The sequence below is a fragment of the Trichomycterus rosablanca genome, chromosome 5, assembly GCF_030014385.1.
Source record: "Trichomycterus rosablanca isolate fTriRos1 chromosome 5, fTriRos1.hap1, whole genome shotgun sequence".
Taxonomy (NCBI): Eukaryota; Metazoa; Chordata; class Actinopteri; order Siluriformes; family Trichomycteridae; genus Trichomycterus; species Trichomycterus rosablanca.
Genome location: NC_085992.1, coordinates 41,102,109 through 41,122,142, shown reverse-complemented (window position 1 = coordinate 41,122,142; position 20,034 = coordinate 41,102,109). Strand labels below are relative to the sequence as shown.

Genomic DNA, 20,034 nt, shown 5'->3' with positions numbered 1-20,034 from the left:
ATGGATTATGTAAAAATGTTGTAAAAAATTAAAATAATAAATGTTAAACAGCCTAAATAAAACATTTTGATAATGTTCCTATGACTGTGTAAGACCCGTTATATTTTTTATAGGTGCAACCCTAACCACCTACCCCCCCACCCCCCCACCGCTCAGGTAAACACCCGCCATACCACCCCCCACCCTATGCCTTCCGCCAGCCCGTCAGCCCAGGGTGTTCCTTATTTCTAGTTCTGAAAGTTGGCAACCCTAATTGGAGCAGCTAGCGATCACGTAAACATGACTACCATTACCTCAGGATCTGCTGCACCTAAAATAAAATGCTGATGAAGACTGAATTAAAGTGTTAGTGTGAAGGCTTTACTTCATTTTATGATTAATGGTAAAGCTGGTCTCTCTCCATGTTCAAAATTATTTGTGAGGACAAACTGACAGATGACTTAAGATGTTAATTATTTAAGCTTTAATTTACCCATTAAACGGGTCACCTTGGCCATCATCGCAACAATTGCCCCCCCTGAGAGATTTGGCAGGAGCCGCCACTGGCGGTTTGCATTGTGAATCTGATTCTAAACTGATATAACAGCCATTTTACTCATCAATCTGTAATTAATTACTCATAATCATAATGACAAAGTGATACAAAAGTAAATAAGATTGGATTGGGCGTTGTTTGGAAAGACACACCTGGTCTCAAGTGTCACAATTTACACTATACTGGCAGAAAAGAAAAAGCAAGCCATGTTCAAGAAAGTGTTTGTGGATCTCACATGTTTTTACATGTTGGCAAAGAATAGGTTATGGCAGGACTATAAACAATATCTGAGGCTTTGAGTGTTTCCAGAACCACAGCAGCCTCTGTAATTTTAAAAAAGAAAGAAGCTTGGCACAACCTTGAACCATTCTGAAGTTGGCAGCAGTTCACAGTTTAACATGACAATGACTCCAAACACACAGCCAAAACAACACTGGCTTTAAAGCAAGTCTCTAAATGTCCCTGAGGGGCCCAGCCAAAGCCCAAATGTTCATCTCATCAAACATCTGTGGATAGAACCTGAAGAACAGATCATAATTAACAGAGGCAGGGCATTAAATCTGGCAGAGTTTAGGAGGATTTGCAGAGAATAAAGGGATAAAATGCCTGAACTGACAATGTAGAGCTTGTAAAGGCATATCCAAGAAGACTGTCGCTGTAATTGTTGTCAAATGAGCTTCTACAGATTCTAAAGTTCTTTTGAAAAAAAGATTAGAATAGTTTGTAAATAAGAGATTTCATACGTCATTTTGAAAATACTTAAAAAAAGTATTTTCACTTTGTCATCATGGGTGTTTAAGTGTTGACTGATGGGTAAAATTGGCAATAATAACCATTCTGAATCAAATTCAGTTGCAGTTGCACCAGTTATGAGGACCTATGATCCAACTTTCTTACCCTCTAACCCTATGAACAACAGCCAATTGTTGTTCATGCTGCCGCCCAGCCCAGTCGGAAGGCAGAGCTGAGATTCGATACGATGTATTCGAAACCCCAACTCTGGTGTGCTAGCGTACTTTACCGCAGTGCCACCTGAGTGGCGAAAAGGGCTTTTTTTGATTGAAAGATCAAGACTTTAGGATAGTCGTGTGCAATATGCATAACATACTATTTAAAATCAGTTTATAATCAAATTAAATATACAGAGGTACCTTGTAACTCAACGCCTTTCGTCGAGAAATGTGTACCCTTAAAATCAACATTTTCCTTAAACTCAACTTGTTCACTTTATTTTTTTAAAAATATTTTATAAAAAATATTTATTTAATTTCAAATGAACAATAACCAGCCACTTTGTTCAGCGCTTGGCTTGAGTGGTGCAGTAAAACGTCATCAAAGTGTGCATATGAGACGAGTCTGCATTTGTATGGAATAACTATCAAATCCAGTCTAAACCTTCCACATGTATCTGAGTTTATCTGGATTTTTCTGTTTCACTTTTAAACTTGTGTTACAGCTCAGGGTTCTGAGAAATTGCAAGAATCAGCTTTTTTCAAGAGAGTCTAAATCGCTTATTGTTAAAAAGCAGCGCAAAAGCTAATGTGCCGCTTCTCATGTGAATGTGTCTTTACCGAAATACGGTATTCCAAGATCATATCAGATTCCAGCATCTCCACGATTAAGAAGTATAAGGAAGCAATTAAGAAATAAAGGTAAAGTGCAGGTTTTATTGTTTTTTATTATTATTGATTTTAACCGTTTTTAATTGTATTTCAGTGTTTGATATTGTATTTGTGGTATTTTCAGTGTATAAGTGTCAAAAACATCCCCATTATTTTACGTAAGCCTAAAATATATGCAGTCCCATGGGACCATGGAACACATTAACAGGTTTCCCATACATCCTTATGGAAAAAAAATCCCTTAAAACTCAACGCCTTTTAAACTCAACGCCAGTCTCGGAACCAATTGACGTTGAGTTTCAAGGTACCACTGTATTCTATTGTAGTGTGCATGCTATGTTTACAGTGTACCTGGCTTACAATTCGGCAAGCGGAATAGGATGCCAAGGTCAACCAATATTATTTATGTCATTTTTACCAAACGCAGTGCATGTTTTTCATGTGTTACATGCAGTGAATGTTCTAATGGACTGATGAGTGACCAAAGACGAACGTGGACAATAAAGTCAATTCTATTCAATTCTGTACATTACACTGTCGAATAGCTTTAGTGTACTAATGCCACCTAGTGGACTGAAATACAAATGTAAAATATAAAGTTCACGCATCCACTGCTTAGGAAAAACCTCGTTTGTCAAAGCTACTTCAAGCATGAAATATCAGTTCAAACAAACAATAAAACACAATTATTATCATTATATACAATATATAATGTATATAGTGGTATATATTGTATTCCGCAATATAAAAAGTTATGTTTAGGTACACACCTATAAAGAAATTTAAACAATTGCGTAACAATTTTGGTAATAATTTTGTGGTTGAACTAACTGTTGGGTGGCACGGTGGATAGCACTGTCGCCTCACAGCAAGAAGGTCCTGGGTTCGATCCCCAGGCGGGGCGGTCTGGGAAACTTTATGTGCGGAGTTTGCATGTTCTCCCCGTGTCTGTGTGGGTTTCCTCCGGGAGCTCCGGTTTCCTCCCACAGTCCAAAAACATACAGTCCGGTTAATTGGAGACACTAAATTGCCCTATAGGCAAGGCAAGGCGTGTGTGTGTGTGTATGTGTGTCTGCCCTGCGATGGACTGGCGCCCCGTCCAGGGTGTTACTGTGTGCCTTGTGCCCATTGAAAAGATGGGACAGGCTCCAGCACCCCCCCCCCACAACCCTAATTGGAGAAGCGGTTAAGAAAGTGAGTGAGTGAACTTACTGTTTAATAGATTAGTTTTCTTCTATGGTGTCCCACTGTAGTTAATTCAAGCCCTATAGTATTTTACTCCTTGTTCATGATGAAGAGTGGACCAAGAGGCGCAAATAGCAATATAAAAGATAAATATTAAAATTGCTAGGCTGCAGTCATTGTTGCAAACTATAGTGCAAATAGTTATTACATTAAGGATCTCTTTATTTATGTATTTATTTGTTTATTAGGATATTAACATCCTGTTTTACACTTTGGTTACATTCATGATTCACATGATTCATCAGTTCAGGTTTTTTAAATGTCAAACACAGTCACTGGAATTTTGTATCTCCAATTCACCTCACTTGCATGTCAATGGACTGTAGGAGGAACCAGATCTCCAGGGGGAAACCCTCACAGAAACATGGAGAACATGCAAACCACGCAGAAAGGACCTGGACTGCTTCACTGGGAATCACACCCAGAACCTTTTGCTGTGAGGCAACTGCCACCACATTGAGTACAGTTTAGCAATTGTAAAGGTATTGATACTGCTGTAGGTGGTAACGAGGCTGGCAATGAAACCAGGTTTTACCAAATTAACAGCATGTTCAACATAATAATAACAATAATAACAATAGAGTGAGTGCTACTAAGGTGAAATAAGCACTAGTTACAAAACTATGCATTCTAAAATTTAAAACATTAAAAAAGCAGGTTATTTTAAATGATGTAAAACTACAAAGTACAGAATTCACCATTATGCAAAAAAACAATGATTTTTCCTAAAAAATTATTTTATGCAACCGTGAGCAATGGGTGTGGCTGAAACACCTGAACCCCCACCACTGTATGTTTATATACACTGATTAGCCTTAACATTAAAACCACCTTCTTGTTTCACTCACTTTCCATTTCCATCAGCTTCACTTACCATATAGGAGAACTTTGTAGGTCTATAATTACTGACTGTAGTCCATCTGTTTCTCTACATATTTTTTAACCTGCTTTCACCCTGTTCTTCAATGGTCAGGACCCCCACAGGACCACCACAGAGCAGGTATTATTTAGGTGGTGGATGATTCTCAGCACTGCAGTGACACTGACATGGTGGTGGTGTGTTAGTGTGTGTTGTGCTGGTATGAGTGGATCAGACACAGCAGAGCTGCTGAAGTTTTTAAATACCATGTCCACTCACTGTCCACTCTATTAGACACTCCTACCTACATGGTCCACCTTGTAAAGGTGAAAAGTCAGAGACGATCGCTCATCTATTGCTGCTGTTTGAGTTGGTCATCTTCTAGACCTTCATCAGTGGTCACAGGATGATGCCCACGGGGTGCTGTTGGCTGGATATTTTTGGTTGGTGGACTATTCTCAGTCCAGCAGTGACAGTGAGGTGTTTAAAAACTCCAGCAGAGCTGCTGTGTCTTATCCGCTCATACCAGCACAACACACACTAACACACCACCAACATGTCAGTGTCACTGCAGTGCTGAGAATGACACCCAAGTAATACCTACTCTGTAGTGGTCCTGTGGGGTTCCTGTCCATAGAAGAACAGCAACAAAGCATGCAGAGAAACAAAGTGCTTCTATATGGTAAGTGGAGCTGATAAAATGGACAAAGAGTGTAGAAACAAGTAGGTGGTTTTAATGTTATGGCTAATCGGTGTATAAGTGCATGCCTAAATTGTGTATAATGTTTAATTTGACTGACTGGAAAGATGCCTGTTAAATTATTTTCCCTTCTGTTAAATGTAATAAATGCATTTAAAAAAATAATAATAATGCAGACATTGATATCAGCTTTTTCAGAGTCACCATAAAACTCAGTTTTAGTACAAAATGACCTTCTACTAATTTTTTACTTGGATTCAGATCATGCCAGCTTCCATCCTTCATCCCCTTTATCTTTTTTCCTTACAAAAGACAGGAAAACCTGTATTTTATGAATTTCATGGGGATGGTTTTGAAAAGATGGGTTTTCTATGTCTCCTTAGCTGCATGTCTAAATCTATTCCCTAAAGAAAAACAGAATGCAGAACCATTTGTACAGGTACAAAGTGAGGCTGAACTTGGTATTAGAAATCACAGCAACTAATCAACTCATAACTTTAGGAAGATACCGCCAAATGAAGAGAGGCCAAATGATTCATTTTGTCTGTTTATAGCTACTGGTTTCCCCTAATACAGGCTAAAACTATGAAACTATAAGTTATGATAATCTGACTCTGTATTACAACCCCCAATCAGAAAAAGTTGGGACAGTATAGAAAATGCAAATAAAATAAAAATGCAGTGTTCCTTACATTTACTTTGACTTCTATTTGATTGCAGACAGTTTAAACTCAATATATTTCATGTTTTGTCAGCTTAACTTCATTTCATTTGTTAATATACAGTACCTCCATTCCTGCATTTCAGGCCTGCAACACATTCCAAAAAAAGTTGGGAGGAAATATTGAAATGTTTAAAAACATTGTACCCCAAAGAAAGATTAGAAGGGATTTGCATATTTCTCCATCTACAGTGCATAATATCATTAAACGATTCAAGGAAGCAGGAGGAATTTCAGTGCGTAAAGGTCAAGGGCGCAAGCTTAAGCTTCAATCCCTCATTACAAAGGCTGCACACATTACAAAGGCATGGCTGCAGAAGAAGAGGGTACAGGTACTGGACTGGCCTCCATGCAGTCCTGACCTGTCCCCAATAGAGAATGTGTGGAGAATTTTGATAGGTAAAATGTGACAGTGACGACCCCGTACTGTTGCACATCTTAAGACCTGTTTGCAGGAAGAATAAGACAAAATAAAAGCTGAAACACTAAATCACTTGGTCTCCTCGGTGCCAAAACGTCTTTTAAGTGTGGTGAAAAGAAATGGCAACATTACAAAGTGGTAAAGGCTTTACTGTCCCAACTTTTTTGGAATGTGTTGCAGGCCTGAAATACAGGAATGGATGATTATTAATAAATGAAATAAAGTTGAGCAGACAAAACATGAAATATCTCAGATTTATCCTGTCTGCAATGAAATAAAAGTAGTAAAATAAAAATGTAATCAATCATAGTTTGGCATATTGAAGCTAAATGTTTAATTCAGACAACATATAGTGCAAAGTGAAGTAGCTCAAATTGGCCTGACTGTATGTCTTTAGATCTGTGGGAGGAAATCATAGCATCTGGAAAAAAAAACCCAACACATACAGAGGGAGAAAGGACCCAGACCACTCCGATTTGGAATCAAACCCAAGACCTTTTTGCTGTGAGGTGACATTGCTACCCACTGCACCACCCTGCCACCCCAGCATAACAGTTATTGCATAAAAATCTCTCACTCTCTCTCTCTCACACACAGTCTTCAAGTTGGGGCAAAAATACTGCAGCAGATTCTGTCTGAGCTTGCCTGAAAATACAGATCCCTTCTCATGACCCTAATTATGAACGTTAACTCACATCCTGCTCATGACATGTTGCATTTAGAACCTCTAATTTTATCACCACAACAAACATTTTGCATGAGATTACATGTTTTATTATTTTATGGCTGTTAGTGAATAAGGTTCAACCATAATCATGTTGTTTATGCTCATCGTGAGTTTATTGAACTTACGATCATTAAAATTAAGCTGCATGGGGTCAGGGTCAGTGGAAAACCACTCAATTAAATCACTGGTGTTTTTACATTAAAAACTAATTTGTCACACTTGAAAGTGCTCTACATGCTGGGGAAGTTCCACAATTGTGAGCAAGTGTAAATCCTATTAATATGACTGGCCTTTCATATGTGTCATACTGACTCATGTAGCAATGTTAATACATAAACTGTTTATTCAGAGCTTTGCAGCTTGAGTCTCCCTGACCAAGCAGCCACACACCAGTCTAGGAAAACCACCAGTAAAATGCACCACTATAAGACATTGTATGATGAAAATATATATTTTTGGTTGTTATTAATTGGACTAATGATTAAGGAAAATGGTCTGAGATTGTTTAGCATTATTATTGTACTATACGCAGAACACACAAGATGATGTTTAAAAAAAAATCAGGTTCCATACTGGCAAAGCTCACAAAGCTGCACACACCCAGTTTGCTGTTTCAAGTTTATTGCAAAAGAAAATAATTGAGAAATTGACGGCTCTACTGTGGCCAAATTATAAACAATTTATCTTCAAATGTATATCATAAAACACCTAAAAGATTTTAGCAATGTTGTCTATTACAACCCCAAATCAGAAAAAGTTGGGACAGCATGGAAAATGCAAATAATAAAAATAAAAATACAGAGTTTCTTACATTTACTTTGACTTTTATTTCATTGCAGACAGGATGAACCTGAGATATGTCATGTTTTGTCAGGTCAACTTCATTTCATTTAATAATAAACATCCATTCCTGCATTTCAGGCCTGCAACACATTCCAAAAAAAGTTGGCACAGTAAAGCATTTACCACTTTGTTGCCATTCCTTTTCACCACACTTAAGACGTTTTGGCATTGAGTCAAGACCTGGAATGCTTAGTCATCTGACCACAATACACCTTTCCACTGTGTGATGGTCCGTCGACGCTGCTTCTGGACATGGTTAACATAAGGCTTCTTTTTTGCACAGTAAAGTTTTAAGTGGCATTTGTGCATGTAACTCTGTATTGTAGTGCTTGACAAAGGTTTGCCAGAGTAATCCCTCACCCATGTGGTTATATCAGCTATTGTTGAGAGGCGGTTCTTGATGCAGTGCTGTCTGAGGGATCGAAGATCATGGGCGTTGAGCTTAAGCTTGCGCCCTTGACCTTTACGCACTGAAAATCCTCCATCTAATGATATTATGCTCTGTAGAGGGAGAAATATGCAAATCCCTTCCAATCTTTCTTTGAGGTTCATTGTTTTTAAACGATTATCATTCGATCACACACACGATCACACATTTGTTGACAAACTGGAGATCCTCTGATCATCTTTGCTCATCAAAGACTGCTTTTGTACCAAAACATGATTACAATCACCTATTAACATCACCTGTTTGGTTTTTGCACCTCATTACTAGCCCTAAATTGCCCTCGTCCCAACTTTGTTTGGAATGCATTGCAGACATGAAATGCAGGAATGGAGGTTTATTAACAAATGAAATAACATTAAGCAGACAAAACATGAAATATCTTGGGTTCAAACTGTCTGCAATCAAATAAAAAACAAAGTAAATGTAAGGAACACTGCATTTTTATTTTATTTGCATTTTCCATAATGTCCCAACTTTTTCTGATTTGGGGATGTATATAATACAATTTTAGAAATGTTTTACTTTCTATTTTCTGTCTACAGTTCTTTTACAGCATCTGAATGAGGGTTTTGGAGCAGCCTTGTCAAAGTCCTGACTTAAGCATTATTAAGTTTTTTGAACCATTATAACTTAGACCTGCTTCAAATTATTGTCTTTTTTTTATAACCCAATTAAACTTAATTTTCAGATTACAGACTAATTACCAGACATCCTCCTTCACAATTGTTTGGTATAGGGCAGAATTTTTTATCTTATTAATTATGTAAAGTTTTTATCATCTGTGGCATCAGTCAGGTTTGCCATAGTGAATCATGTAGCAGTGTCAGTACATGTACAGTAACTGTTTAACAATAGGATGATGGTGGCAGCTCAGGAGGCGCAGTGGTAAAATACGCTAGCACACCAGAGCTAGGTTTTCAAATACATCATATCGAAACTCAGCTCTGCCACCTGGCTGGACTGGGTAGCTGCATGAACAATAATTGGCTGTTGTTCATAGGGTTAGGGGCAAGACGGATCATGGGTCCTCATAACTGGTGCAATTATGACCCCTGCTGGCTGATTGATGGCGCCTGCACAGGGCTGAGGAACAATTCTGATCAGGGTGTGGCTCTCCGTGCAAAGTGCTGATCGGTATATAAGAACTTGACTTGTGCAGGTGAAAAATGCAGTCTGTACTGAGCACGTATCGGAGGGGGCGTGTGTCAGTTTTTTTTAAGCAGGAACTTGCAGGTTCGGGTCGGGTTAGCAACATGAGAAAATCAAAGGTGGATGCCCAGAACTACTCCAGAGTTTCTTGCACTTACAGATGGTGGGATCTGAGTGGGAAACATCATTTATATCTTAGATAGAGAAGAAATAAACAGGATAATACATCACTGCAGTCTGTCAGGGGCTAAACTAAAGATGATGAGCTGACATCAATGATGAGATATCTACTGGACATGCTGGTACTGACAGTCAAGTGGAAATCCATTCCAGCATAGTGATGACTGATAAAGCTGCAAATAGGGGGCCAGTTGTTGTATTAATGCTTATGTTTAGGTTTGAAATGTTTAACTAAAACCATGTAGTGTATGTGGGATAATCTGTATCCCATCCCATCCCATGTATACTCTAAATTAAACACGTGTTATAATAACAGATTTGCACTAATCTGACAAAGTCTGACAAAACTGTATAAATAAATTGTGCTACTTTGGCTTTAACAATACAAATAAATCATAATTCTACAAGCTTATCGTTGTTTTTATGGTTTTGACTTTTAAGTTTGACCAAATGCCATCCTACTGCATCCTTGCATGACAAGCTACACCAAAATAGCTTATTCACTCTAAATAGTGCACTTTGTAGGCAATATAAGGCAGAGATGGGGACTCGAGTCGCACACACAGCGACTTCAGACTCGACTCGGACTCGTTTCAAATGACTCAGACTCGACTCGTGACTCACAAGAAATGACTTGTGGACAACAAAAGTCAGAAACATTAGTTATGCGTGACAATTACATATATTACATATAATTACATATAATTATATATATATATATATATATATATATATATATATATATATATATATATATATATATATAGGTATATACTGTATATATATATATATATATATATATACTGTATATATATATATATATATATATATATATATATATACAGGTCCTTCTCAAAAAATTAGCATATTGTGATAAAGTTCATTATTTTCCATAATGTAATGATAAAAATTAAACTTTCATATATTTTAGATTCATTGCACACCAACTGAAATATTTCAGGTCTTTTATTGTTTTAATACTGATGATTTTGGCATACAGCTCATGAAAACCCAAAATTCCTATCTCAAAAAATTAGCATATTTCATCCGACCAATAAAAGAAAAGTGTTTTTAATACAAAAAAAGTCAACCTTCAAATAATTATGTTCAGTTATGCACTCGATACTTGGTCGGGAATCCTTTTGCAGAAATGACTGCTTCAATGCGGCGTGGCATGGAGGCAATCAGCCTGTGGCACTGCTGAGGTGCTATGGAGGCCCAGGATGCTTCGATAGCGGCCTTAAGCTCATCCAGAGTGTTGGGTCTTGTGTCTCTCAACTTTCTCTTTACAATATCCCACAGATTCTCTATGGGGTTCAGGTCAGGAGAGTTGGCAGGCCAATTGAGCACAGTAATACCATGGTCAGTAAACCATTCACCAGTGGTTTTGGCACTGTGAGCAGGTGCCAGGTCGTGCTGAAAAATGAAATCTTCATCTCCATAAAGCTTTTCAGCAGATGGAAGCATGAAGTGCTCCAAAATCTCCTGATAGCTAGCTGCATTGACCCTGCCCTTGATAAAACACAGTGGACCAACACCAGCAGCTGACATGGCACCCCAGACCATCACTGACTGTGGGTACTTGACACTGGACTTCAGGCATTTTGGCATTTCCTTCTCCCCAGTCTTCCTCCAGACTCTGGCACCTTGATTTCCGAAAACAGTACTTTGGACCACTGAGCAACAGTCCAGTGCTGCTTCTCTGTAGCCCAGGTCAGGCGCTTCTGCCGCTGTTTCTGGTTCAAAAGTGGCTTGACCTGGGGAATGCGGCACCTGTAGCCCATTTCCTGCACACGCCTGTGCACGGTGGCTCTGGATGTTTCTACTCCAGACTCAGTCCACTGCTTCCGCAGGTCCCCCAAGGTCTGGAATCGGCCCTTCTCCACAATCTTCCTCAGGGTCCGGTCACCTCTTCTCGTTGTGCAGCGTTTTCTGCCACACTTTTTCCTTCCCACAGACTTCCCACTGAGGTGCCTTGATACAGCACTCTGGGAACAGCCTATTCGTTCAGAAATTTCTTTCTGTGTCTTACCCTCTTGCTTGAGGGTGTCAATGATGGCCTTCTGGACAGCAGTCAGGTCGGCAGTCTTACCCATGAATGCAGTTTTGAGTAATGAACCAGGCTGGGAGTTTTTAAAAGCCTCAGGAATCTTTTGCAGGTGTTTAGAGTTAATTCGTTGATTCAGATGATTAGGTTAATAGCTCGTTTAGAGAACCTTTTCATGATATGCTAATTTTTTGAGATAGGGTTTGAGATGGGTTTTCATGAGCTGTATGCCAAAATCATCAGTATTAAAACAATAAAAGACCTGAAATATTTCAGTTGGTGTGCAATGAATCTAAAATATATGAAAGTTTAATTTTTATCATTACATTATGGAAAATAATGAACTTTATCACAATATGCTAATTTTTTGAGAAGGACCTGTATATACAGTGTATCACAAAAGTGAGTACACCCCTCACATTTCTGCAGATATTTAAGTATATCTTTTCATGGGACAACACTGACAAAATGACACTTTGACACAATGAAAAGTAGTCTGTGTGCAGCTTATATAACAGTGTAAATTTATTCTTCCCTCAAAATAACTCAATATACAGCCATTAATGTCTAAACCACCGGCAACAAAAGTGAGTACACCCCTAAGAGACTACACCCCTAAATGTCCAAATTGAGCACTGCTTGTCATTTTCCCTCCAAAATGTCATGTGATTTGTTAGTGTTACTAGGTCTCAGGTGTGCATAGGGAGCAGGTGTGTTCAATTTAGTAGTACAGCTCTCACACTCTCTCATACTGGTCACTGAAAGTTCCAACATGGCACCTCATGGCAAAGAACTCTCTGAGGATCTTAAAAGACGAATTGTTGCGCTACATGAAGATGGCCAAGGCTACAAGAAGATTGCCAACACCCTAAAACTGAGCTGCAGCACAGTGGCCAAGATCATCCAGCGTTTTAAAAGAGCAGGGTCCACTCAGAACAGACCTCGCGTTGGTCGTCCAAAGAAGCTGAGTGCACGTGCTCAGCGTCACATCCAACTGCTGTCTTTGAAAGATAGGCGCAGGAGTGCTGTCAGCATTGCTGCAGAGATTGAAAAGGTCGGGGGTCAGCCTGTCAGTGCTCAGACCATACGCCGCACACTACATCAAATTGGTCTGCATGGCTGTCACCCCAGAAGGAAGCCTCTTCTGAAGTCTCTACACAAGAAAGCCCGCAAACAGTTTGCTGAAGACATGTCAACAAAGGACATGGATTACTGGAACCATGTCCTATGGTCTGATGAGACCAAGATTAATTTGTTTGGTTCAGATGGTCTCAAGCATGTGTGGCGGCAATCAGGTGAGGAGTACAAAGATAAGTGTGTCATGCCTACAGTCAAGCATGGTGGTGGGAATGCCATGGTCTGGGGCTGCATGAGTGCAGCAGGTGTTGGGGAGTTACATTTCATTGAGGGACACATGAACTCCAATATGTACTGTGAAATACTGAAGCATAGCATGATCCCCTCCCTCTGGAAACTGGGTCGCAGGGCAGTGTTCCAGCATGATAATGACCCCAAACACACCTCTAAGACGACCACTGCTTTATTGAAGAGGCTGAGGGTAAAGGTGATGGACTGGCCAAGCATGTCTCCAGACCTAAACCCAATAGAACATCTTTGGGGCATCCTCAAGCGGAAGGTGGAGGAGCGCAAAGTCTCGAATATCCGCAAGCTCCGTGATGTCGTCATGGAGGAGTGGAAAAGCATTCCAGTGGCAACCTGTGAAGCTCTGGTAAACTCCATGCCCAGGAGAGTTAAGGCAGTTCTGGGAAATAATGGTGGCCACACAAAATATTGACACTTCAGGAACTTTCACTAAGGGGTGTACTCACTTTTGTTGCCGGTGGTTTAGACATTAATGGCTGTATATTGAGTTATTTTGAGGGAAGAATAAATTTACACTGTTATATAAGCTGCACACAGACTACTTTTCATTGTGTCAAAGTGTCATTTTGTCAGTGTTGTCCCATGAAAAGATATACTTAAATATCTGCAGAAATGTGAGGGGTGTACTCACTTTTGTGATACACTGTATACTGTATATACTGTATATATATATATATATATATATATTATCCGACATCATTCTAATCGTGTCATTTTCTGCTCCCTACTAACGCTCCGGCCGTCTTAATCCGCAACGCACGCAATGGGGTTATGTTCTAGCCAGCTTCCGGCGTAGTGATGAAGCGTCGCTCCCTACTTAAAATGGTGGAATACCCTATGTAGTGCACTTCACAGTAACAGATAATATGAATGAAACGCTCCTACAGAATTGGCGCTAATGATTGTAAGAACCGCTTTCTGAACCAATCAGACCTTCTGATTGTAATGTTTAGTAACAGATGCTGTTATTTGCATGTATTCAGTTTGCAGCATCACACGGATGATTGTCAATGAAACGCTTGATTGGCTTTCTAACGGGTTCCTGCTTTACTTCACTTTTACTTTTAATTATAGGCACATTTACAAAATAACAGATTATATTCCTAATGGGACAACACATGCTTATAAATTTAATAGCATCTGGAACAAGCTAAGGTAAGCAGTATTAAGGATTTTTTGCTGTGTTTGGGATTTTGGCCGCTGTGCTGTAATTTGCAGTGAAAACAAAATGTCAGTTTAAGCTTTTAACTGGTACCTAGGAAAGTAAAGGCACGAAGTAAAACGGCAAAATACTGTTGCTAATCTGTTGTTGTTTTTATCTGAACTTACATATTATTTGTTTATTTCTACGTTACATTTCCAGTATATGTTTTGTGTATATTAGATTGACTCGACTCAGACTCTAGCCTAAAGACTCATGACTCGACTCAGACTCGTATTTTGTGACTTGTGAACATCTCTGATACAAGGTCATTTAAGATTTGCATTTACATTTTCAGCATTTAGCAGACGCTTTTATCCAAAGTGACTTACACAATGAGCTGAACACGATGAGCAATTGAGGGTTGAGGGCCTTGCTCAGGGACCCAACAGTGGCAACTTGGTAGTGGCGGGGGTTGAAACGGCAGCCTTCTGTTTACTAGTCCAGTACCTTAACCACTGAGCTATCACTGCCCTTGATACAGTAGCTTATTTTCCCGGCGAGCTACAAAGTAGTTTAGTCTTTTAGGCATCTTTATAATACTTTGTTTAAGTCAGGGTTTAAACTCAGGTAAGTGTGTGATATTTTGACTTTTTACTTTATATTAAATGTTAAAGGACAGTGATCTGTCTTGTCATTAAAGTGTTTGAGTTTGTACTTTGTATTGTAGTATACAATACACTCTTTATTAAAAGTGTGTAGGCTTATGTGCTTTATCAGTAGTAGTTACTCATTAGAGAAAGCTTTGTCTGGACAGTATTGGAAACTCCACCGTTTGATCTAGACGACTTCCTGAAACTACACCCACACAAACAATTTAAGACCTTTCACTTTCTCTCCGCAGCTCTCTCAGTTATTGCATCAGGCTAACTGTGAACTTGGATTGTAGTTAGAGTTTCTGAATGTGTGCATACCTCTCTGAGACGAAGCTGAAAGCTCTTTCCTTCATGGTAACAGTTATACGTTTTCAAAACGGGTAAAAGGTCCGACCTAAAGCAAAAAAGAAAACCAAAAGCTAAACAATCTGGGCAGCACATGCTTTGTAAATTGCTCTGAATGAAAAGCTGAATTTGAGCTAAACTCACTTGGTGATTATTTTTTCTCCGTTCAGTCTGATAAAGGTCGTCTTAGCAGGTTTCATTGTGGGAACTTTTCATTGACCTTTCAGCTACAAGAGAGGAGACATAAAAAAAGTAAAGCACTCAGAGAATACAAAAAGACAACAAGGTATAATATGTCTGTCACAGTACAGTTACAGAGATCATGCAGTGCCTCAGGGAGCGGGGAAAGAAAAGATTAGGAAAATCACATGACTGTGTTATGCAGGTTAGTCTGGGAGTCAGGCCAAAGCGAGGAATCTTGCTTTGACATGTTCCTGATAAACCTACAGCGTTTTACTCTTAAAGCTGTAATACTTTTCATATTTATCATTTTTTAGGTTTATGATTCACACAATAAAAATATCTTAAATACAAATATGTATGTGATTTTACCTGATTATTTTTTTTCTTTTTGTTCTGTTTTTATATAAAAGAAAACATTGTCAGAATATCACATGTCATAGCACCTCTGTAATCCTATAAAAACTCCATTTCTTATAAGTCTTAGATTTTGGATTATGACTGACAAAAAGGCGGGAATTTCCAGGAAATGATGGAAGCTGTGGGAAGCCCCAGTCGCAGAGCTTAAAAGCAGGTCAGACTAGAACAGCAGCGCTGCCACAATGAAATCCACACTACACACTCTTCCTGCTCTCTTCGCTATAAACTTCTGTGTCTACCTTACAGGTAAGAAACACTTAATTCTGATAACATCACAAATTTAAGAACGTTGTTATATATTGTACAAACTGCATTTCCAGAAGAATTGGGACGTTTTGTAAAATGCATTAAAGAGAAGAATTATCAATCTTGATTTAACTGACATGTAGAAAGAAAAGATTTCCAATATTTTACTGATTAACTTTTATTGTAGGATTTGAGTTGATGCCTGTGATGCACTCAAAAAAGTTGGGATAGAGAAAAAATAAGAGGAAAACATTCCACATTAAGCAGAAGGATTGGAAACACATGATGGAATCATGATTGGGTATAAAAGGAGGTACCAAAGGCGCAGTTATGGGTCATGGCTCAACACTTTGTACAAAATGTCATGCCAGAATTGTCAATCATGTCAAAAGAAACATTTCTCAATGTGATATTGCAAATAATTCAGGTCTTTTACTATCTACTGTACATAATATTGTTAAAAGATTCAAGGAATTTGAAGAAACCTCAGTCTGTGTAACCATTGGGCCTTTAGATGGCATTGCATGAGAAAATGTCATTATACTGTGATAAATATTGATCAATATAGCGACATGGGCTGAGGAGTACTTAAGAAAACCATGTAGCATCAAGAAATGCAACCAAAAACTCTATTACACACAAAAAGCTATTTCTTTTACACAGTAAAACAACTTCTCTGGACCCAAGTTCATCTCAGATGGACTGATAGACAGTGGACATGAGTCTGTGTTCAGATGAGTCCACAGCCATAACTTTTTTTTAGGAAATGCAGACACACAATTGAGCTTCACCAAATGAAATCCCGTAAACGCCAGCTTGAAAGACTTTATAAGAAAACCGGTCTAACAGTACATTATCAGATTTATTCTGATTATCTTCAACATTACAAAGACGCTCTTACGGCAGCCCGATCCACTTACTATTCCGAACTCATACATGCTGGATCAACAAATCCTAAGACTCTCTTTTCCACAATAAATAAACTTCTCAAACCAATTGACAATACTACCAATTCCTTTACAGTTGACAAGTGTAACTCTTACCTCTCATTTTTTCAAACAAAAGTTGAGAATATCCACAATTTTCTGACAGTTTCCCCTGTCATCTCTGTTTCTCCGCCTATCTCATCTCAATTTATTACCCAGCCTCTGTCTCAGTTCTCACCTGTGTCTCTTTTGGACCTATCTGAGATCTTAACAGGGATGCGAAGCTCCACTTGTGTTTTGGATCCTGCTCCATCAAAACTTGTTAAGGGTTGTTTTCCAGTTATCTCATCACTTATCACAGAGATAATCAATTCCTCTCTTAGTTCTGGCTCAGTCCCTCAATCACTCAAATTGGCTGCTGTTACTCCCATACTTAAAAAACCTGGACTTGACTCTAACATTATGAGTAACTTTCGGCCCATTTCCAATCTTCCATTTCTGTCGAAAATACTGGAACGTGTTGTTGCCTCACAGCTCAAAGATCACCTAAATTCCAATAATCTATTTGAATCATTTCAGTCTGGTTTCCGCCCCCAGCACAGCACTGAGTCAGCCCTCCTCAAAGTCACAAATGACCTTCTTCTTTCCTCAGACTCTGGACAAATTAATATTCTCGTCCTCCTTGATCTTACTGCAGCTTTTGACACCATTAATCACTCCATTCTTCTGTCCCGCCTTGAATCCTCTGTCAACATCACTGGTACTGCCCTTTTGTGGTTAAGGTCATATCTCATAAACAGACAACAGTTTGATAATATCAACAATTGTAGTTCTGCCATTGCTCCACTGTCCCAAGGCGTTCCCCAAGGCTCAGTGTTAGGTCCCCTTTTGTTTATTCTTTATATGCTCCCCCTTGGTGACATCATACGTCGGCATGGTTTACATTTCCACTGCTATGCTGATGATATTCAGCTTTACATCTCCTCCAAATCCATTAATACTGAACTTCACTCCACTCTGACAAATTGCATCACTGAAATGAAATTGTGGATGAAAGCTAATTTCCTCAAATTAAACTGTGAAAAATCAGATATGATCATCGTAGGTCCTACAACCCTGGCAAAAACCACAAAAAATTTTCAAATTACCATTGATAATGACACTTTGTCTCCGTCTTCTAACATCCGAAATCTTGGTGTAATTTTTGATAGCAACCTCTCTTTTGACCGCCATGTAAATCACATCACCAAAACTGCTTTCTTTCATCTAAAAAACATAGCACGTCTACGTCCATCACTCTCCTTTTCTGCCGCCGAAACCTTGATTCATGCTTTTATTACATCCAGAATTGATTATTGCAATAGCATCCTTTATGGTACATCTAACAAAATCCTAAAAAAACTTCAGTATATCCAGAATTCAGCTGCTCGCCTCCTTACTCATACTCGCTCCCGTGATCATATTACACCTGTTCTACAAAAACTTCATTGGCTTCCCGTTGCTCAACGCATTCAATTCAAAATTCTTCTATTCACTCACAAAGCTCTCCATAATCAGGCCCCATCCTACCTCACCGACCTGCTCCATCAGCACATTCCCTCCCGTAGCCTTCGCTCTTCTGAGGCTAACCTACTGTCCATACCCTCTAGGACCAAGCACCGGACCTGGGGTGACAGGGCCTTTTCCATAGCTGCTCCATCTTTATGGAATGCTCTCCCCAAACACCTACGAGATTGTCCTGACCTGTCCAAATTCAAGTCACTTCTCAAAACTCATCTATTCAGAGTGGCATTTAACTTGTAACAACACAAAATAAATGCTTTTATTTTTGCTATTCTTTTTAATAGTTTTTATACTTAGATCACGACAGAAATGTGAAGTCCTAGATCCTAAAACTTGTAAAGTTTTCAGTTTCCTGATTGCATGTAAATCTGTCCTGTTTCTGTCTAATTTTAAGAAATTGTTCTATATTTGTTGTTCTCTCTCATAATTTAGCTAATTTTTAATGAACTGTCTTATGCTGCTCTCTTTGTTTTTATCTTAATTATTCTTGATGTTGATGTACTATTTTGATTTTGTACTATGATTTGTATGGTGTATGTACGTATTTGTTTTGATTATTTGTCTTATGTAAAGCGTCTTTGAGTATCTTGAAAAGCGCTATATAAATAAAATGTATTATTATTATTATTATCAAGTTCTCTGTGCCAAAGATGACACAGAGAAAGATGACCATCCAAGTTGTTCTTAGAGAACGGTGCAAAATCCAACATCTGTCATGGTATGGGAGTGCTTCAGTTCCCATGGCATTGGTGACTTCAGGTAAAGGTATTGACGCTGAGGTGTATATTGTGATTTTAGAGAGACACATGCTGCCATCAAGGTGTTGTCTTTTCCCGGGAAGTCGAAAGTTATTTCAGAAGACGATGCCAGGCAGGAGTAAACATGCCTCTGTCCCAGCTTTTGTGAGTGTGTTGAAGGCATCAAATTCCAAATGTGTTATACACCGATCAGCCATAACATTAAAACCACCTCCTTGTTTCTACACTCACTGTCCATTTTATCATCTCCACTTACCATATAGAAGCACTTTGTAGTTCTACAATTACTGACTGTAGTCCATCTGTTTCTCTGCATGCTTTGTTAGCCTGCTTTTATGCTGTTCTTTAAATGGTCAGGACCACTACAGAGCATGTATTATTTGGGTGATGGATCATTCTCAGCACTGCAGTGACAGTGACATGCTGGTGGTGTGTTAGTGTGTGTTGTGCTGGTATGAGTGGATCAGACACAGAAATGCTGATGGAGTTTTTAAACACCTCACTGTCACTGCTGGACTGAGAATAGTCCACCAACCAAAAATATCTAGCCAACAGCGCTTCGTGGGCAGCGTCCTGTGACCACTGATGAAGGTCTAGAAGATGACCAACTCAAACAGCAGCAATAGATGAGCGATCGTTTCTGTATTTACATCTACAAGGTGGACCAACTAGGTAGGAGTGTCTAATAGAGTGGACAGTGAGTGGACACGGTATTTAAAAACTCTAGCAGTGCTGCTGTCTGATCCACTCATACCAGCACAACACACACTAACACACCACCACAATGTCATTGTCAGTGCAGTGCTGAGAATGATCCACCACCTAAATAATACCTGCTCTGTGGTGGTCCAGTGGGGGTCCTGACCATTGAAAAACAGGGTAAAAGAAGGTTAAAAAGCATGCAGAGAAACAGATGGAC

At 39.0% G+C, this 20,034-nt stretch overlaps 1 protein-coding gene across 3 annotated transcripts in view; it reads right to left on the bottom strand.

Annotated features, from left to right (window-relative positions):
• The window catches only part of rassf4a (Ras association domain family member 4a), a 60,554-nt gene that overhangs the window by 21,045 nt on the left and 19,475 nt on the right, over nucleotides 1-20,034 (bottom strand). For all 3 annotated transcript variants that reach the window (XM_062996172.1, XM_062996171.1, XM_062996173.1), the window contains 2 exons: nucleotides 15,167-15,249; nucleotides 14,996-15,071 (listed from right to left, as the gene is read on the bottom strand). In XM_062996172.1, the coding sequence (XP_062852242.1) occupies nucleotides 14,996-15,071; nucleotides 15,167-15,222 (132 nt within the window). In that variant the 5' untranslated portion in view covers nucleotides 15,223-15,249. The remainder of the gene's footprint in view (nucleotides 1-14,995; nucleotides 15,072-15,166; nucleotides 15,250-20,034) is intronic.